The 19,731-nt window shown below is 44.1% G+C and overlaps 1 protein-coding gene across 1 annotated transcript in view; it reads left to right on the top strand.

The window, feature by feature from the left end:
* Positions 1–19,731, top strand: part of HYDIN (HYDIN axonemal central pair apparatus protein) — a 2,467,744-nt gene that overhangs the window by 967,951 nt on the left and 1,480,062 nt on the right. The window contains exon 23 of the mRNA XM_085640020.1: positions 16,853–17,166. Within this exon, the coding sequence (XP_085496146.1) occupies positions 16,853–17,166 (314 nt within the window). The remainder of the gene's footprint in view (positions 1–16,852; positions 17,167–19,731) is intronic.

The raw sequence follows: 19,731 nt of genomic DNA on the forward strand, positions 1-19,731 counted from the left end.
CCCCGGAGTGGGAGCATACGTCTGCCAGGTCTTCTCCGCCTCAGGAATTTGGTGATCAAGAAGGCAGCAGATCTTTTGGATTTGCAGCTGCCCTCTGTGGAGTACAAATCCAACTTGCTAACAGAGGTGTTGCATTCTCCGTCTTCGACTTCGGAGCCTTTGTTGCCTTTCAATGAGGCCATCTTGGAGCCGGTCTTGGAGGTGTGGAAGAAACCTCTTTCATCTCCGGCAGTGTGCAGACAGGTGGCAAGAAGGTACAGGGTTGCACCAGGGGATCCTGACTTTTTGTCTACACATCCATCTCCGGACAGTCTGGTTGTGCAGGCTTCATGTTCTAAACATGCTTCGGGTGCCTTCCCTCAGTCTCCAGCTGACAGGGAATCCAAAAAGGTTGATCAGGCAGCCAAAAAGACCTTTTCCTCAGGAAGTATGGCGTTGAAATCGTCTAATGCTACATGCCTTCTAGGGCGTTATGTGCATGCCCTGATGGACTCCATTAAATCTTTGGCCCCTAAGTTGCCTGAGGGGGATAAGTCGTCCTTTTTGGAGGTTGTTGCGGACACTCAGGCAGCTGCAAGACAAGTGATCCAGTCAGGGCTGGATACGGCGGACTCGGTGGCAAGAATTATGGGGTCGTCTGTGGCAGCAAGGAGGCAGGCTTGGCTCCGTACCTCGGGGTTCTCGGCTGATGTCAAGCTACGTTGGTTGATCTGCCATTTGACGGACAGAAGCTGTTTGGGGAGAAAGCAGACTCTGCCCTTCAGCGATTTAAGGACAGCAGACTGACAGCGAAGTCCTTGGGTCTGCAGGCTCCTGCTAGGGGTTCGTCTTTTCGTAAGTGTAGGGGTTTCGGAAGATCATCTTTTCGCTCCTTCCGACAACCCCAGCAGCAGCAACAACAACAGCAGCAGTATCCCCTCTATAGGTCCTATAGAGGGAAGCAAAGGAGTCGGAGAGGTTCTGGATGCAACCCCTCTTCTTCCTCATCCTCCTCTGCTCCAAATGAGGCTTCAGGGAAGCAGCCCTAGATCCCCCATCCTGGATCATGTAAGACCTGTGGGGGGTCGGGTGTCCTACTTTCTACGGGGTTGGAAATCTGTTACAACCGACCTTTGGGTTTTGAACCTCGTAGAGACTGGGTACGCCCTTCCCTTTCGGGAGTTTCCTCCCCCTTATCCTCCTTGCCAAGGTTATTGCTCGGAAGACCATCTGCTTCTCCTGCAGAAAGAAGTTCTAGCCTTGCTTCAGAAGGGTGCAATAGAGGTAGTTCCAGAGCAGGAAAGGGGTCAGGGATGCTACTCCCGGTATTTTTTGATTCCCAAAAAGGACGGCAGATTGCGTCCGATTCTGGACCTCAGAATCTTGAACTTTTACCTGAAACAGGAGAAATTCAAGATGCTGACCCTTGCGCAGGTTCTTCAAGCGTTGCAGCAAGGAGACTGGATGGTGTCGCTCGACTTGCAGGACGCGTACTTCCATGTCCCAATCCTGAAGTCGCACAGGAAGTATCTCCGTTTTACGGTTGGGTCGCAACACTACCAGTTTGCGGTCCTCCCGTTTGGTCTTACTACCGCACCTCGAGTCTTCACAAAGGTGATGGCAGTGGTGGCTGCTCATCTCAGGAGGTCGGGGATTCCAGTTTTCCCCTACCTGGACGACTGGCTTCTGAAGGCAGAGTCCCCAGAGATGGTGCAACATCATCTGCAGGTAACATCTCAGCTGTTATACGACTTGGGTTTCTCGATCAATGTGCCCAAATCTCACCTGGTGCCCTCACAACGCGGCCTGTTCATAGGGGCGGTACTGGACACTACTGTGTGTCGGGCATTCCCTCCTCCTCAAAGGATTCTCGACATTCAGGAGATGGTCCCTTTATTCCACAATGGAGCGGTTGTTCCAGTTCTGAAGGTCCTTCGCCGGCTCGGTCTGTTCGCCTCCTGCATTCTGTTGGTCAACCATGCACGCTGGCACATGAGGGTATTAGAGCTCATTCAACTAGAGCTAAATCTTCTACTTCTGCTTTGGCCAGGGGTGTTCCTGTGGCAGATATTTGTAAGGCCGCGACTTGGGCCTCCCTCCAAACCTTCGCAAAGCATTATTGCTTAGACTCTGAGATGAGGAGGGAGGGTCACTTCGCGCGCTCTGTTTTGCAAGACTTTCTGGTATAGGAAGGTGGACACCCTCCTCCGGGAGTGGGGACTGCTGTGGGAATCTATTCACAAGGTGAGGAATCCACTGGCAGATGTATCCATCAGAAGAACAAGTTACTTACCTTCGGTAACGCTTTTTCTGGTGGATACAGTATCTGCCTGTGGATTCCTCACTGACCCACCCGCCTCCCCGTTGTCCACCTTTGTATACCATGAAAAAGGTCTTGTAGTTATGTTTTTGTGCTGTATGGTACAGTTGTAGGAAATGCTTGGTTTACTTTGCATTCCTTTCATTTGCATATTATGTATATGTATTAGTATATTGTATACTGTGTATTCTTTGAGTTTGTCGTTAGTCCACCTGTTCGCCTCGAAGGTACGGAAAAAATGAGTGGAACTGACGTCATCACGCCGACGTGGGCTTCTTATGGCTCTTAAGTAACTTGTTCAACACTAACATTGTCAGGCAACACCAATTCCCATTGCTTTTCAGTTGTCCAGATTGTGGTGGTACCCAGGCCTGCTGCAAATGTCAATGAAACCACACAAGAGTCTGCAATGTAAACCGAACATTGTCACTAATTTGCAAGGTTAGATGTTCCATCTGAATGGGACATCCATGAATTTGGCAGCATGGCTCCTGAGCTCAAACAATATGATCAAACAATATGGTCATCATAATCTTCCCCAGACTTGCATAGACATTCTGAAAGAGACTAAATGTCCCTCAATGAGAACTTCCTACTTGTTCAAATGGAAGAGATTCTGCTTATCGTGTCACGAACAAGGTCATAATCCCATCTACTGCCAAGAAGTCACATGCTTCCCTCTTGCAGCTAAAACAGCTGATAAGAAAGGTTCTACTCACTCATAATTTTTAGGCTTTCTAAAAAGCTTAAAGATGGTTTATTCTGCCATTAGTATGCCTCCTTGGGAGTTCAATCTAGTGTAGTCAAAATTAATGGATCATCCTTTTGAGCCAATTTACAAGGCATCATCAGTTTTGGGAGACCACCTTACTGGTGGCTATTAGATCGTAGGGTCAGTGAAATTATAGCCCTTTTGGCAGTTGAACCCTGTCTGTTGTTCCATGCAAATACAGTAGTAATGAGAAACCATCCATCTTTCCTTCCAGAAGTGGTATCAGAATATCATATTTACCAAACCTTTACTCTTTAATTTAGCACTCCATCTACATCAGTAGAAATATCCTTGCGCACTCTGGATGTTTGGAGGATCTTATACTTCTATTTGGACAAGGTGAAAACCTTATGCAAATCTAGTCTCCTCTTAATGAACTAAGGCAATGTTTGACAAGGACTAGCCAATTCCACGCAATCCATTTCATATTAGATTGTGTCTTATATGCCTCTGTTATCATTTGACTAATACCCATGTGGCAGTCAAACCCAGAGCCCGATCCACTAAAGGAAAAGAGGCTATCACGGCCTGGTTGAGAAACATTTCATTACAAGGAATGCAGCCACTTGAAAATCAGTTCACATTTTTACAAGACTCTGATGTCTTGAATTTGAGACTAAAGCTGACTCTAGCATAGGTTTAGCTATCCTGAGAAATCTTTTTAGTTAATATAGTAGTTGAATTTACTTCAATCACTCTTTTTATTATTTAATATTACTCCTTAAGGCCAAGCTTTGAGTCGGAAGTGACACGGTTCCTCTTGTTATTCTGTTATAACGTTAATGACTACCAATGAAGAACCTACAATGCAGAGGAAATGGTTACTTACTTATAGTCTTGTTTTTCAGCATCGTAAGGCACTTAGCTACCCAAAAATGTTTTCCTGGTGCTAAGTAGAGGTAAATCAGCCCAGACCATTAGGTTAGAGCGCCCAGGTCTTCAGGTTCTTATGGAACACAGTCAGTGAAGTAGACCTTCTCAAGGGTCCAGGAAGCGCATTCCACAACTTCAGTCCCAAGTATGCAAAGGAGCAGCCTCCCTTAGGAGCCAATTGGATTCTAGGCACTTTTCAAGGGGCTCGGTTGAGTGATCACAGCACACGTGTGGGCTGATAGAGCACCACACATTCTTGAGTATATTGTGGGCTTGTGCCAGCTCTAACCTTGTGTATGTAGCATAAGGCTTTAAACTGTATTTGCTTTTCCACAGCGAGCCAATGAAACTCGCGGAGGAGGTTTGGTACAGAGGCATGTTCTGGGAGGTGATATAAGAGTCTGGCTGGAGAGTTCTGGACCACTTGTAGGCATCAGATGGATGCCTTCAGGTATCTTCAATTAGGTCATTGACACCCCTGTCTCCTCACTGGCTTCATAATTTGGATAAAAACATTACAAGCTTTAGTAAACTCCACCTATCGCCCCAAAATTAACTGGCTCTGGAAAACAACTGCTATTACAAGGCATCATGGGAAATGTAAGCCCCTGGAGCCTTAAAGGGGACAAGACACTTAAACTTAAAATGTAAGCCCATCAGACTTCTCTTTTTCTCATTGCATAAACATTTTAGGTAGAACGTTGTGTGAAAGGTGCTGCAGTGTGGTTTTAAGAAAGTGCTTTTTGTATTTCAGTCTAAGGTTCAGAAGACCCTGCTTCGAAAGGGTTTCTGAGCGAGCTCAGCTGCATTTGGAAATGTTACGCTTTTCATCCTACCTATTTCTATATATATTTATATCATGCCTGGACCATCCTGCTCTTAGCCCAACCTCTAGTGTAGCACCACTAATACAAATTACCAAGACTTACAAAGGCTGGCATACTTGAACAGTAGCCAACCAGCTTTGTCTGAAAGGAAATAAACCTACTCTTTCATCAACAATGATTGCTGAGAAACTACACATATATATACAGTAACACAAAATTAGCGAATGCCCAAAAACCTCACAAGAGAGCATTTTGCTGGAGTAATCATGTTCAATTTTCACCTTACTTCAGGAAGGAAAAATCTTCCAATGTGAAATTAAGCAGTTTAGCAACCTATAAACACATTTTTATTCGGCAGTTCCATTAATTCACTTTAAGAATAAAAATTGATTTAAGAAAAGGAAGTCAGTAGAAAACGAGTTCACTTTGGGAAGAAAAAAAACTCATTCAACAACCTTTTTAAAGGAAATGTAGGGCAACGAACCAAGGCAAAGTAGCCATATATGCTGCTGATGTGCTAGGTTGTAAACATGTGCGTTAAGGGGTCCAAGCCCTCCACTGTCCCACCATACCCTGTAGGTAACTGCTTTCTTTGTCCTTTTTTCCCGCTCCCTGTGACAGGATCTTGGAGTACTGAGCTCAGCATTTCTTTGGCTTTTTTTCCCTTAACAAATCTTAACAAACCTTCAGTAAAACAACTTCACTTGACGTCTTTTAACTTCCAGACAGATTGTCATTTTCTGACAAAAAATATTTTTGTCTTCCTTACAGTGGCATCTCTTTTTGCGAAGTGTCCTGCCTGCGGAACAAAAAAGGCTAAAAAGATCCTCATGATCTGTGTATACTTTTACTTCCAGATTCTAACTATCCTGAACAAATGGAGGCACTGCAGGGCTTTCTTTAGGCGCAACCTGAAGGACAGGGAGAAGATTTTCTTTTATGGAAAGGAGGTACAGCACAGACAGCAAGAGTTCTGTTGGGCAGATCTGGGAGGTCCCAGAAGTGAGTGAGGGCCTTCACTCTCCTCGTATTCTGTGTGCCATCTCTGAGGAGTCCCCCAGAGGGAAAGCCAAAAGGAAATATTGTCATGGAAAATGATGAGGCTCCCAGTCAACATATAGGACTTAGACGTCGATACGTGGTATGGCCCTGATATGTTGACCTTTGAGGGCTTGGTCAATGTTGATGTCTATGTCTAGACATTTAATGTTGAGAGAGCCAATGAGGCCAAGTTAATTAATGATGCTTAAGCACACTGAATCTTATTTTTCCATTAAGAAGTCCTCTGAGTGGTTCAGAAAAATGAAGACAAGAAGGGTACTGCCATCCTCAGATTGGAGTACTCTAGGGTGTACTTACCATCCAGGCAATCTTCTCCAGGGTTTATACCAGATTCTCCAGCTCTGCAACTGTAACCTTCTCTGTAGCTTTCAATGCCTCCCCTTCCTCCTCTGCTATTTCTCCTTGATCCCCCCAAAACATCCAACTGCAACTACGGATCCATCTAAATTTCTGACACCACTATACTAGGTACTCCAGAATAGCACCTGTTGAAGCACCTCATTGCATATCAAAAACAAGATCAAAGTCACAGAATCACTCTCATCATTTCAGACATACCTCCTCTTCCATGCATTCTTCTAGACAAATGCGTTCTAGGGTACTTTCAACTTACTCAAGGTCTTCAACATCTCCTGGGTTGGGATGGTACTCCCAAAATTTGTTTTTTTTGTAGTAGCTGGGTTCGATGATTTTAACTAAGCATTGGGGTGCAGCCTTACCAAGCAATAATTCATAAACTGAAGGGTAGACAGATTCTTGAATAACGGTGTCCAAAACCAAATTTAAGACCATCCTAGCTTGTTTTTTAATATGGCGACAATTCAGGAACAAAATTCTGTGTCTGGGGGAAATTACTTACTATTCCCCAATTTTTAATAACCCTGCCTTGCCCTCGATATTTCACGATCCAATTATCAGAGTTTGGTATCTTTCCGGAATACAGATCTTAGGTGATCTATATGAAGAGACTCAATTCTTCTCATTTTCGGCTCTCCAAAGCAAATTTGGTTTATCACATCATCATTTTTTTAAGTATCTCCAGATTCGGAGTTTTTTAGAATCAAAAGGACTTCTAACCAATTCCTGTATGAACCCTCACAAGATCCTAGAAAATATCAAGAAAATAAATAAAATTGGCCCAATTTACCAATTGATTATTAATCATTTTGAAGATGATTTATCCTCTGTAGAGAGCAAATGGCAAAGGAAGTTGGATATAGTAGAGATCGATATAAGTAGATCCATTGATATATCTATGAAGGTACTTTTCAATGGGTCTCTTCAAAGTGAGCACTACATGTCTGTTTTCGATCTCTACTATTCCCCCGCCAAACTTGCTAAGTGGAAGGTAAGCGGCGAATCAAGATGTAATCGCTGTAATGAGTTAGACGCGGGCTCTATTCATATGTTTTTAAAATGCGAAAAACTATCCCAGTTTATCACTGATATTGAATCTTTTATTAATAATAACCTACGGATAGCTGTAAAACTCTCTCCTGATTTGGTTATTTTTGGTGTTCAAGCAGATCACTCGGGGGAAAGAGTTATTGCTGATGAAGCATTTTTGTTTATTTGTATGTCCGTGCTCCGTCTCTGTATTACTTCTCGATGGATTGATAAAGAACCTCCTACCTTCCATCAATGGCAATGCAAGCTGCTCTCTATCTATCATATAGAAATGGCTATGTATAAGCATAAGGGGATAAAGAAAAAAAGACAGGGGCTAAAAATTTGGAACCCAGTAACTAAGTGGATTTAAGCGATTTACCCTGTCCCTCCTTTATTATTGCTGTCTATCATTTATTTGTATTATGCTTGCTTTTTGTTATATTGCTCATTGTTTGACTGTTTGCTGTAAACAAAACTTTAATAAAAAATTTTTTTTTAAAAAGGGATGGTACTCCCAAACTCTGACAGAATATTTTCCTACTATAATCTTTCTTCTAATTATATCAAAACTTTCATCAGAGAGCAAATTAGTTCAATGTTCCTCTGCTGTGACCTTGAGATTTGAAACACTTCACCAGAAGTCATCCACTAGACTTCTACTTCATCAGGGTCCATGCGTCTTGGAACCAGCTATGGAGTTATTTTGGACACTAGCTTTGGCTAAAGCAGCTCATTCCAGGCTGCATCAATACAGACCACCTGGTCAGAATCCAGTGTTTTTATGAATGGAACCTCCACCTGGTTAAGTGATGGTTTTGGCGGCTAACAAATCTCATGACACTGCTTCTTTGTTCACTATTCCACCAGAAAAAGAGAGCCAGAAACTTTTCTCTGTGGGGAGAAAAATGTGCAGCACTATGACTACCACCATGAAGATGACAAGTGCCAAGGCCCTTTTAAGCAGGGACAATAAATGATTTTGGGATTCGCCTCCAACAGTTTGGTAACATTTGCCAAGGAACAGCCAAGAAGACTTGATGGAGGTTTTAAATGAATGAATAAAATCATCAGTCCTGCAGCTGACACACCTGTACTAGCTGCACATGCATACTGACATTGTCTTGCATTAAGATACTCCTCATGGTTGAGGCTAACGGGTCTCAAACCAGAGTCTCAACACAGAATTTTCTGGCAACATCTTATTTGGGAGCTACAGAAATGACCTGAATGAAATCTGATATGAAAAGTTTAAGGGCCGTAAAAGGGAAGAGAACCAAGGAAACATTTGTGCTGGTCCTACAATCGACATTATTACCCTCAGAGGGTTCAAACCCCTCAATGGTCTCAAGGACAACAACAAGACCATCAAGGACTGTTTCAGCATCAATGGCCCCAATCCAAAAATGAAGCAGGTTGTCAGTCAGCTGCAGCTTAGGGTAAACCTTCTGCAGGGCCAAAGCAGTGACTCTCCACTTTACCCTATTCTGTTACCCATTCTGGTGGGGCAAAGCATTCCACACTACTTGGAGGAATGACGTTCCATCACAAAGACACGTGGGTGCTGAAATTGTTCAGAAAGGCTTCTGTCTCCGATGATTCAAACATCTTCTCGCATTAGTACCACACAGGAAGTCATCCTCACAACATCTTGAGATGCTTGAGGAGGAAGTAAACAACCTTCTGCAGAAACATGCAGTGGAGACAATACCAGTTTCCTACAAAGGGTTGAGAGTCTATTTTACTCCTGCAGTGGACCCCCGTGCCCTCCAGGTACACGGAGGCAGCGGCGAGTCACTGAAGCCCCTCACCGCGCCTGCTATACTGGGAATAGCGCCGCGCAACTCAATCCGGAGATTGGGCTGCTGAGCGGAAAACCCCCCGCTCTCAACACATCCTGCACCTTGAGGAGCTATGGCAGTCCTGCCCCCCTACCTGCACGCTGGACAGGTCCAGAGAAGTCCGCGAGGCGTTGGCAGCCACCCGGCAGGCAGAGATCTGCAGCATACATTGACGCTCAGGGGTCCGGCGTTCGGAGGCGCCCCGGCTGCCGTGATCAGTTTCTACTTTCAGGGACCGGCGCCTGCGGCAGTGATTACCCTCCCAGCTTTGGCACTGAAGTAAGGCCTCACAATCTCCCCATCGGATCGGAGGCACGAGGGAGGCCCCCTCAGCTTCGCAGTTCCCGCCAACGGCTGTGGCCATTGGCGGCAATGCCTGACTCGAACATGGCGCTCACCCGCCATTGAAACCGGCAGCAGCGAGTGACGTGCGGCGCTCCCGAGGGGGGAGCCCCTTTGAAGAAGCAGTGAGCAGATACAGCTACAGGGTACAGAGCCTGTAGATGGTCTACCAGCAGTAGAGGCATGGAATGCCTGAGTGGGGGTTATGCATATGTGACTAGGATTTGAAGGCACCCAGATGGCATTCTACTTTGGAGCAGTGCATGCAAAGTTGCAGGAGCAGTGACCGTCTGATGGGAACCTTTGCCTGACTCCAAGATGGCGTCTGGGAAGTAACACCGAGATACAGTGGAGAACCAGAGCTCCAGTTGAAGAGGCACAGCAACATACTGGGAATGAAGGCGGACGTACAATCATATAGTGTCCTTAACTTCTACGCTATCTCTTTGCAGGGTGAGCACACTCCCCCCCCCCCCCCCCCCAGTGAGTGTGCCAACTCGACGATGTGCGCAGCCTGAAGTCATTACAGGACTCTATAGCCCAAACATTAGCTCAGGGGATGGTCGGCAATGTAAAACTACTCCGTGCATTGCAGGAATTCATTGAAGCGTAATCGACCTGTGTTGGCAGGGGGAGTCCTCTGAGGTGCCCTTATGCCACCGAAAAAGGTGATCCCTCTTTACTAACAGCCCAGATTAGCTGATATCCGGGGGCGCGTCTCTAATGAGATGTCATCCTCTCTGGCAGTAGCGGAGCTGATCTCCTTCCTGTGGGAGCTTGGATCATTTGTTTAAAATCATTGGGACTGCCTGACCCCAAGATGACACAGTGTTCCCTACCACGTCGTGCAACTCCTTGAGAAAAAACCAGACTTCGTCCAGACCTCGAACACATCCCCCATCTGGCCTACCCTTCAGGATACCGAATCTGTGAACCTGCCTCTGACCGTGGAGACCTAGCTGTTTGGCCGATGCCCGGTGGAGCTACTTGATAGCTATAGAGGAGATGGGCTGTGGACCACCCCTTTGGTCATCACCTACCCAGCCGGACATTAGGCAGACCTTACTTCGTCTCTCCATCGTACTCTCACTCATACCCCTTTACTCCACCCACTTTCTCCTTTATGCTCCATTTATCCCTCCTCTTTGCTCTCTAATTGTTTTCTCATTGAGACCTAGCCGCTTGACTGATGCCCGATGGAGCTACCTGTTAGCCATAGAGGAGATGGGCTGTGGACTTCCCCCTCGGCCGTCACCTACCCAGCCGGACTTTGGGCAGACTCTCCTTCGTCTCTACATCCATCCTATCTCCATCCTTTCTCCCTCCTACACCTTACTCCACCCCCTTACCCTTCTAAGCTCTTGAAATGTTCTCTTGTAACTGATGTAATTTTGTTGAACCTTATGTAAAGCGCTCTGATACCTCCGGGTCTAGCCAGCGCTATATAAAACTCAAATAAATAAATAAATTCCAGACAAGTTCTGGTAAAAAATAAAGAGCCAAATACCGATTCCAGAAATATTTTGAACTTAAAATTAGCAAGCAAATGGATTCAGAAAGATAAATTAACAATGCTATCACTTCCTCAAATCTACCCGCATCGCCATCAGGGACATTGGCTCTGCTCCATCGATCTTCAGGATGTATACATTCATTTGCCAATTACCAAGAAATATGGGAAGTTCCTATGTTTTTGGTCAGAAACTATCACTATCAGTACAAGGCTATTCTGTTCGGCTTCTAGTCTGCATATAGTCCCCTCTTAAAGTGCCTGACTGTTATTGCAAGTCATCTCAGGAAACAGAAGTTCGTCATCTAGTTATGTTATGTTATGTTATGTTATGTTATGTTATGTTATGTTATATAGACTTATAAAGCGCACTGTTACCCGAGGGTGTCCTGGCGCTGCACACTGTTTACCTGAAAGAGAATGCCCCCCCAAGAATTTACCAGATATTAGACTGAAAACAGCCATGTCTTCAAGTTTTTTCTGAAGGTTAGGAGTTCCGTAGCTGACCTTAAATAAAACAGAAGCTCATTCCAGGCGGTGGTGGCTTTGAGCACAATGCTCTTTCCGCCCCAGCTGGCCTTTTTTACCCTGGGAACTGCTACCCGTTTGGCTTCCAATGAGCGCAGTGATCTCCCTGGGACGTACCATTGGATACGTTCTCCTAGATCTTTAGGTCCTGTTCCATGTAGGGCTTTGAAAACCGTGCAGAGAGCCTTAAATTGGGCTCGTTTTTTGATTGGGAGCCAATGAAGGTCAGTAAGGCCTTTTCTAATTGATACCGACCTAGGAGTGCCTGTGAGCAGCCTAGCTGCCGCATTCTGAACCATCTGGAGTCTGTTAAGATGTTTATTATTAATCGTCAAATACAGACTGTTGCAATAATCCAAACGGGATAAGATTAATGCAGAGACAACCGATCGAAAACTTTCTTCCTCAAAGAGCGGTTTGAATTTTTTCAATGTCCTTAGGACGAAGAAGCATGTTGATACCACTCTGCTAACCTGGTCCCCAAACGAGAGGGTATTATCAGTCACACCTAAGTTTTTTACTGTGCGGGCGGGTTCTGGCAGGAGGCCCATCTCCCTGGGCCACCATGCCGGGTTCCAGAGGTTAGGATTATTCCCGAAGATTATCACCTCAGTCTTGCCTGAGTTGAGCTTCAGGCAATTAGCTGACATCCAGCCTGTAATGGCCACCATACAGTCCTGGCACCTGGCGGCCAAACCCTCTTCTTTCCCTCTCTGTAGAGACAGCACAATCTGGGTGTCATCCGCATAAGAGGTAATAAGCAGGCTGAAGGAACGTACAAGGGCAGCCTGAGGTTTCACATAAATATTAAGTAGTGGCTAATCAAGGCTTCAACATCTCAGTAAGTGCATCAGAATTTCCAGTTAGCACTATCTACTTTCAACCACTTAGGACTGCACGTCAAAGAGGAGAAATCAACATCAACCCCAGTGCAGTCACTTCATTATCTGGTAGTGGTACTGGACACTTTAAAACAAAAGTGTATTGTTTGTAGGAGGTACTGTTATCTGTCCATCTGAAATGTTGGAATCCTCTAAAGATGACCCATTAGACAGCGAGGCAAATAATGTCACTCTTGGGCTCAATGGTGTCCTGCATCTCCCTTCTTTTGAATGCCTGCTTTAGTATGGGACCTCTGCAACAGTGGCTGGAAGACCAGTGGTGCCAGTTCTCATGAGAATGGTAAAAAAAATCATCCTGTGTCTCCATGCAGCCCAATCCCTTGGGTGATGGTATCATCTGGAGAACCTTCTGTGTGGATAGAACTTCCCTCAAGGCTTAACTTAGATAATAGTGACCATTGCTTCCCTGTCAAGGTGGGTAACTCATATGAATCCACTGTAGGTCCAAGGAACATGGTCCTCGAAGGAAATGTTGTATCACATCAGTCTGCTGGAATTAAGGGTCATGCACCTGGTTTTGAAAGCTTTCCTTCCCTCTTTCAAGTAGAATCCCTTCTTGTTCAGATGGACAATACAAAAATGTATTACCTGAACAAGCAGGGAAGAACAAGGTCAGGGACTTGTCCACCGAAGCTCGAACCATCTAGAAGTGGCTGATAGCTAGGAACTTGAAAATTATTGAAGTTCACGTTCCAGGACTCCAGACTGCTCACGTGGACTCTCTGAGCAGATCGCTACAGGAAACCCACTAGTAGGTCCTAAACTATTCTGTTCTTCACAATGTCTTCTGCAATTAGGATTGTCCTCAATTAAGTGTCTCTTCAAGCGTGTAGAACTAAAACAAAATGCTTAGGTTTTGCCTTGCCATATTTACCAGCCAGGATCGAAGGGGAATGTCCTATGAATGGAGGTGTCCATCAGATTGCTTCATTCTTTTTCACTAATTTCCAACAGTATTCAGCAAATGGAGTTACTAAAGGGCCAGAAAGATTGATTCTAATACCACCATAGGGTCCCTGTCAATGGTGGTTCACAGACCTCCCTTACCTGTCAGAATGGCCAAACAGGAGACTACCGCGCAGACCAGATGTTTCAATAAAATTTGGGGTCCAGATATTTCATCCCAATCTGCCATCATTGTGTATGGCAGCCTGGCTCCTGAACTCATTAAATATGGACAGTTGAACCCCTCACAAGAATGTATGGTCATTTTAAGAGGAGCTTAACAATCATCTATAATATATTCTTACTCTTTAAAGTGGAAGAGGTTCAGGTGTTCTTGAAACAACTTTAATCCTACTACCTGTCAAGAAGAGGCTCTTCTACCGTATGTTCATTTGGCCAGAGCAGGCTTTAAATTTCCTTCCATTAAGGTTCACCTGGCAGCAATTACTGCCTGCCAATAATGTCTTTCATAAACCTCTTTTTCAAGATGTTTGTGCTTAAAGACATCCTTAAGGACATTAGAGAAATCTTTCCCCTTATATGGAGACTGTCTTGTTTATTGTTCTTTCACGTTTCATGGATTCACTATTCTAACCAATTTGCAAAGCTTCCTTGATAATCCTTTCATGGAAAGCGGCTTTCCTTGTGAATGGAACATCTGCATGCATGGTCAGCAAGATGCAGGCACCATGTTCCCAGAAACCATATGCAGATTTCCAAACTAGCAGGTTGGTCATACCGGAACAGATCTGAAATTTCTGCTCAAGGTAGTTTCAGACTACAATGTGAATCAGAGCATTTACTTACCAACGTTCTTTCAGAAGCCTGATTCTGCAGCAGAAAGTTCTCTTGCTGTTAGAAGAGTCTTGATAAGACTAACAATTAAAGAATGTTTAGATAGTTGTACATTATAATCCATTACTCACAGATTTAGTGATAACCAAACAATCACTGTCCAGATGAATAGTTTCTTACATTCTGGTATGCTACCAGAAAGCAACTACAACTCTGCCTGGCAAGTCAAAAGCTTCCTCTGTCAGAGCTAAGGGTACCTCGACTGCTTTGCACGTTTTTCAAACATTTACGAGGCACACTTGTCCTGATTCAGATTCTAGGAAAGATATCTAGGTAGGCCTGGCTGCCTTGAAAAATGTTAGCATAGTTTTCTTAATTGATTTATATGTTTTCCCTTCTGCCGCAGTTTTTGTGAATGGGCCTGCTATTCTAGTCAATGTTTATGATTATCAGTTGAGATGGAAAGTTTCTGAACTTTAATGCTACTTCTACTTTCGGGGGAATCTCCATTCAAATCATAATCAACCCTCACTCCACCCCAGTGGAAGGGATAAGGATGATTATGTTCTCCATCTAATGTTATTCTTGACTTCTGTTGTAAAGAACTGAACTGCTACCTACAAGGCTGCGCCCTCTGAGCAGTACTTTCAGCAATTCAAAATTACTACTTTTCAACTGTTCCTAAAAATACTTGAGGAATGAATAACTTTTCCCCAAAATATTCCAGGACTGGAGTTAGATTAGTACATGTGGCTTTCCAGTGTCCGCCACCCCATGCTGCTTTGAGGGCGCAGTTCAAGGCAAGAAAGGTGAAGCGTGATGGAACCCTCAAGGGCTTGGAGCTCTTAAAGGTGCAGTGTCAATTTTACACCTAGCTTAGCTTCAGCCTATGAGGCTTCATTACCCCTGGTTGCCTTCCCTTCGGTTCCTTTATAAATGTTTGGATATGAGATTTTTCAAAGTCATCTAGTTTTTTTTTAACTTTTCTGTTTTTTTAACATATTTTCAGTTTTTAAAGTAAATTAATAGAATTGGCCAATATAGCCTGTATTATAGACTGCTAAATTGTTTAATGTCATATAAGAAGAACTGGCTTTCCGAAAGTAAGGTGAAAATGGAATACAGTACATTATCTTTTGGAAGAAGTTCTCAGGATCCCGCACATGGCCTGGACTATTCAGTGCTTATGATTTCAATGGAGAGTCCCATGAAGGGAACATAAATTAAAAGTAAGAAACCTTTCCTTACCGAAGGTAAGTAACTTTTTCTTCACTAGCATGAATGATTATTGTGCACCATGGACTTCACTTTAGTGTGAAAAGGTTTTAATGGGAGAAGTAAATTGTAAGATGGAGATAGAACCTCATTGGTACTGGCACAGATAGACTTAAATGAAAAGGCAGTTAATAGAAAATCTTAAATGAGTAAATGAAAGTATCTGCAAGAAGAGCTTGCCCTTGAGAAACTATAAAGGAACAAGAGGAATGTTCATTAGGATATGATCACACCTGAATGCCACAAAATAGTTAACAGTTTAAACTGACTATGAAGAGGACGTGTTATATAATTGATAGGCCATGGTACCATCCCTAATGCACATTAAAGTTGAGCAGGGTGAAAATAAGAGAGTTTGATGGGAGCAGCCATCAGACACTCAAATAGGTTATCCAGATAATGTAATCCCTCACTGACTGATCAAAAAATGCATAATTAAAAGAAAATGTTTAAGAAACAAACATTCAGAAATCATTCAAATGAAGTAGAGAAACATATACAAGGAAAAAAGTAATTAACGATAACATCAAGTGCCCCCACGTTACAATTAGGCTTGGCATGAAGAATACATAGATGATCAGAGGAGAAGACATTAGAAAAATTAGTGGAAGAATATTTGACCTGCTTTTCTACGATAAAAAAATCAATGTCATCTTGATATCGGTGCAGTTGGAAATAACAGAGCAAACGTTACACATTTCACAAAACTGGCAACAGGAATGTTAGTGTTCGTCATAGAAATGGCAGAAGAAGCAACATTGGAATCACAAACTGTAGACCTATGCCACGCCCTAGCAGGCACGCAAGTACCCTTTGCACCACAGGTCTATTATCTTTTTATGGTTAATTCAGTGTTTAGCCTCCGTCCGCATATGAGCCTCAGCACTGAATGTAAACGTGGGACCTCACTGGGGGCCTCTATACTGCAAGGAGACTGTTGGGTGGAGATATAAACATCGAACACGACTTTACAACAGCAATGCTGTATTTGCGAGCCATGCTCCACAATGGATTTGGAGATACAGGTTTGTTACTTCATTTTGAACGTTGGAACTAAAATACTTTTTAGAGAGTAAAAAGGTAATTTGTATTCTCTGCAAGAATATCTGTCTTGAATTACGGCCTGTTGCTGCTAATGTGGGAATATTTCTTTGCTTGTTTGTTGTAATTCTCAGTGCATCGGTGTCTGCAATTACCTCAGCCTCTTCTATTGATTCATATGTGCTTTTTCATCGGCCTCTGACTCGGTTTCTCTATTTTCCCGTTTTCTGTCTTTCCTTTCTCATTCTATCTTTGTTTTAATTTAAACTTTGGTTGTGTATGTCGGTGTGCCTTTCTGGGTTTTTTTTACCGATCGCCCCTGTTGCTTCCTTCCATTGTTTGTTGTGTGCCTGTGCCGGACACTCTCTGTGAAGCTGTCTGTTTGTTAGTCTCGTTCGTCCATTGTCTCTTTGCTTATTTCAATTGACGTGCGTGCCTTTCTGTTTCTGTGCAGCCTGCAGTCCTGGACATCGGTGCAGAGCGGGAGTTGTGCATCAAGTTTGATCCCATTTACGCGGATAAACTGCAGAGCCGCGTGGCCGAAGAAGTGTTAACTATTCAGTATGCCGAACACCCACACAAGGACTATGTGGCCCTGCGAGGGGAGGTGCATTTCCCTAACCTCCATTTCCAGACAACTGAGGTAGACTTTGGGTGCATTCTGAATGACACTGAGGTTGTGCGTCACGTCCAGATGACCAACTACAGTCCACTGCCTGTCCACTATCGATGGTCCTTCTTAATGGATGACTGGGAGAGCTTTATCAGGTATTGATGTTCTAAAACATATTTCCTGTTTCTTCTGTTCCTTTTCTGGGCGCCTGCTTGTTGTACCATTTTTTCTAAATTGACTACATCAAAGGCTCTAATTTTTCATCCATCTATAAACCTAGGGCACTTGAGGTACTGGGTCCTTCGCATGCACCACACTATCAGACCATTCTACCTTGTGCAGGGAGAACCGCTTCAGTTGAGGGGAGGTGATGAGGAATTGTGTTGGGGCCAGAAAAGATGTCTTTGTTGTCTCGACAATGCTTTCCTTTAAAAAAAACACACACACTGTGGTTTATGTATCCAGACACGTGTAAGGTTGTCCAGTCAATTGTAGGGTCACATGTTATAGGGAGGGGCTAAGCGGACCAGAGTGCCTTAGTATTGTTGAATCGGTCTTTCACCTATTACTGGAGAGATCTTTATAAGTGAAATACAAGTAAAGCTTCCATGGCTATTACATCATTGGCCCTTCCCTGGCGAGAGAGCGCCCATATTGTCTCAGTAAATATGTCTCTCACTCAAGAGAGATTCCGTATGATTAATAGAGAAGTTCAGCCTGTGAGCCTATCTATCAGTCATGGTTTTTCTCTATAGAGGCTCCTTCTAGTTATGGAAAAATAGTCAAGGAACTAATATATCTAGAGGCGTTTGTAACTGAGCAGAAACAAGGATTTAATTATGCTAGAGGGCCTTGTCATCTCCTCCCATCTGTGAAATATTTGTGAGGGAGGTGGAAACTCAATGGAGCTTCATTAAAAAAAGAGGTCAAATGGCTACTCCTGAATGAACGTCATCAGCAATAGCCTCTATGACATCTGCTAGTCACTTACTCCTCTTGCTTGACTATCGTTTCACATTGTGTTTCAAAATGTATTTTGTTGTCCTTTTGACATAGTGCTCTGCTAAAACTTCATGGCCCCTACTAGTAGGGCTGTTACCTGTCGATGATTGCTACTTTGTCTTCCCCTTGTACCCCCATTTACTTTTTAGGTACCTCTTATGTCTCCTTACTGTATTGTACTCATGCTGTTTCCTCATGTCAACGTTAGTTATTCTGTACAGCGCTCTGATACCCATCTGGGTCTTGTTCTCGCTTTATAAAACTTTTCAAATCAAATAAATAAATAATAGGCTGAACTCCTCTCACAGAGGAAGTTTGTAGGGACTGCTAATGATTTAGAGAACTCTGAAGTATCAGAAACTGCAGGCCAAACCCCTCGCCCGGAGGATGATCCAGCCCACCTTTATCCATGGCACTGATACTGTTCCTTTGGCCTTCCAACCACTGCCTGACAGTTTACTCAGTGGCCAACACCTGACTCCTTCACAGAGACTTTTCTAAATAGGAGCCATTTTGTGCATAGTGCAGTTCACTGTCTTTCCTCTGTTACAACTCCAAGACATTCAGGCTGTGATCCCTATATTTCAGCTTTGGACCTGGATGTCTGTGAGAGCGGGTTCTAAGGTGTCTTAGCCTGTTGGCCTCATGTGACCTGCTTGTCCACTTTGCTAGGTGGCATATGTGGCCTCAGCAGTGGGATCAGAAGCCTCAAGAAAAAGTGTTGGATGTTATGCAGGTTTTGAAGTAGACTGCACACGATCTGCTGTGGTGGCTTTGAAGGCCTTTCTGTCATCCATCGGGGAAGGCAGGTGCAGGTTCTCATGGGAAACACTACAGCCATTTGGTGCTGCAACAAGCAGGCTAGAGTGGGCCAAGTGGTGCTGCTCCTGTGGTGTTGGCTGGAGCATCAGAGGGTCTCTCTGGTTGCGCAGCACCTGGTGGGAGTTTTCAATAGCAGGGCAAACTAGCTCAGCTGGCAGTGAATGGTGGATCACGAATAGCGAGTGCCCCCTGAGGTGGCACAAGATTTCTTCCATCGGGGCGAGCCCTGACTAGATCTTTTTGCCACTGTCAAGAATTTGCAGTGTTAAAACTTCTACACATTGGTGTCAGTGAATGTCATTCTGACAGCCAGGGGTCACTTTACAAAATCTAGTTACGCAGGGCGCTTGGACAAATTTTTGGCCTGGTGTGGAGTCTATAATACAGAATGCTAACGGGGCAAATGATGGATATTTGCTGTTTGTTTTATCTTTGACACAGCAAGGTCTCACAGTGGACACCGATGAAAGTTGTTTGTTGTCACTTTTGGCATTTTTGCATTTGCTAGACCAACCGTCCTAATTGAAATCACCTGTAGAGACATGGTTCATCAAAGGTCTGATACACATGTTCCCTCTCAACCCGTTTGTGATGCTACAGTGGGATCTTAATTTGCTCCTCAAATTCCTTATGTCTGCCCCTTGGAGCCAATGTACAGCTGCTAGTTGTGTCTTCCGACTCTCCAAACCATCTTCCTCATTGCAGCCACTTCAGAAAAATAGGAGTGAACTCCAGGCTCTTTGGTACAGCTACCTTACATCACCATTTCCTCTACACAACTCGTGTTGTGGACCAGAGCAGCCTTTTTTTTTTACTTAAGCCATGATGCCTTTTTACATGGGACAATCCATCATTCTCCCACTTTCCTTTGCCTCTCCTCACCCCTCAAAAGAGGA

The sequence above is a fragment of the Triturus cristatus genome, chromosome 12 (assembly GCF_964204655.1).
Source record: "Triturus cristatus chromosome 12, aTriCri1.1, whole genome shotgun sequence".
Taxonomy (NCBI): Eukaryota; Metazoa; Chordata; class Amphibia; order Caudata; family Salamandridae; genus Triturus; species Triturus cristatus.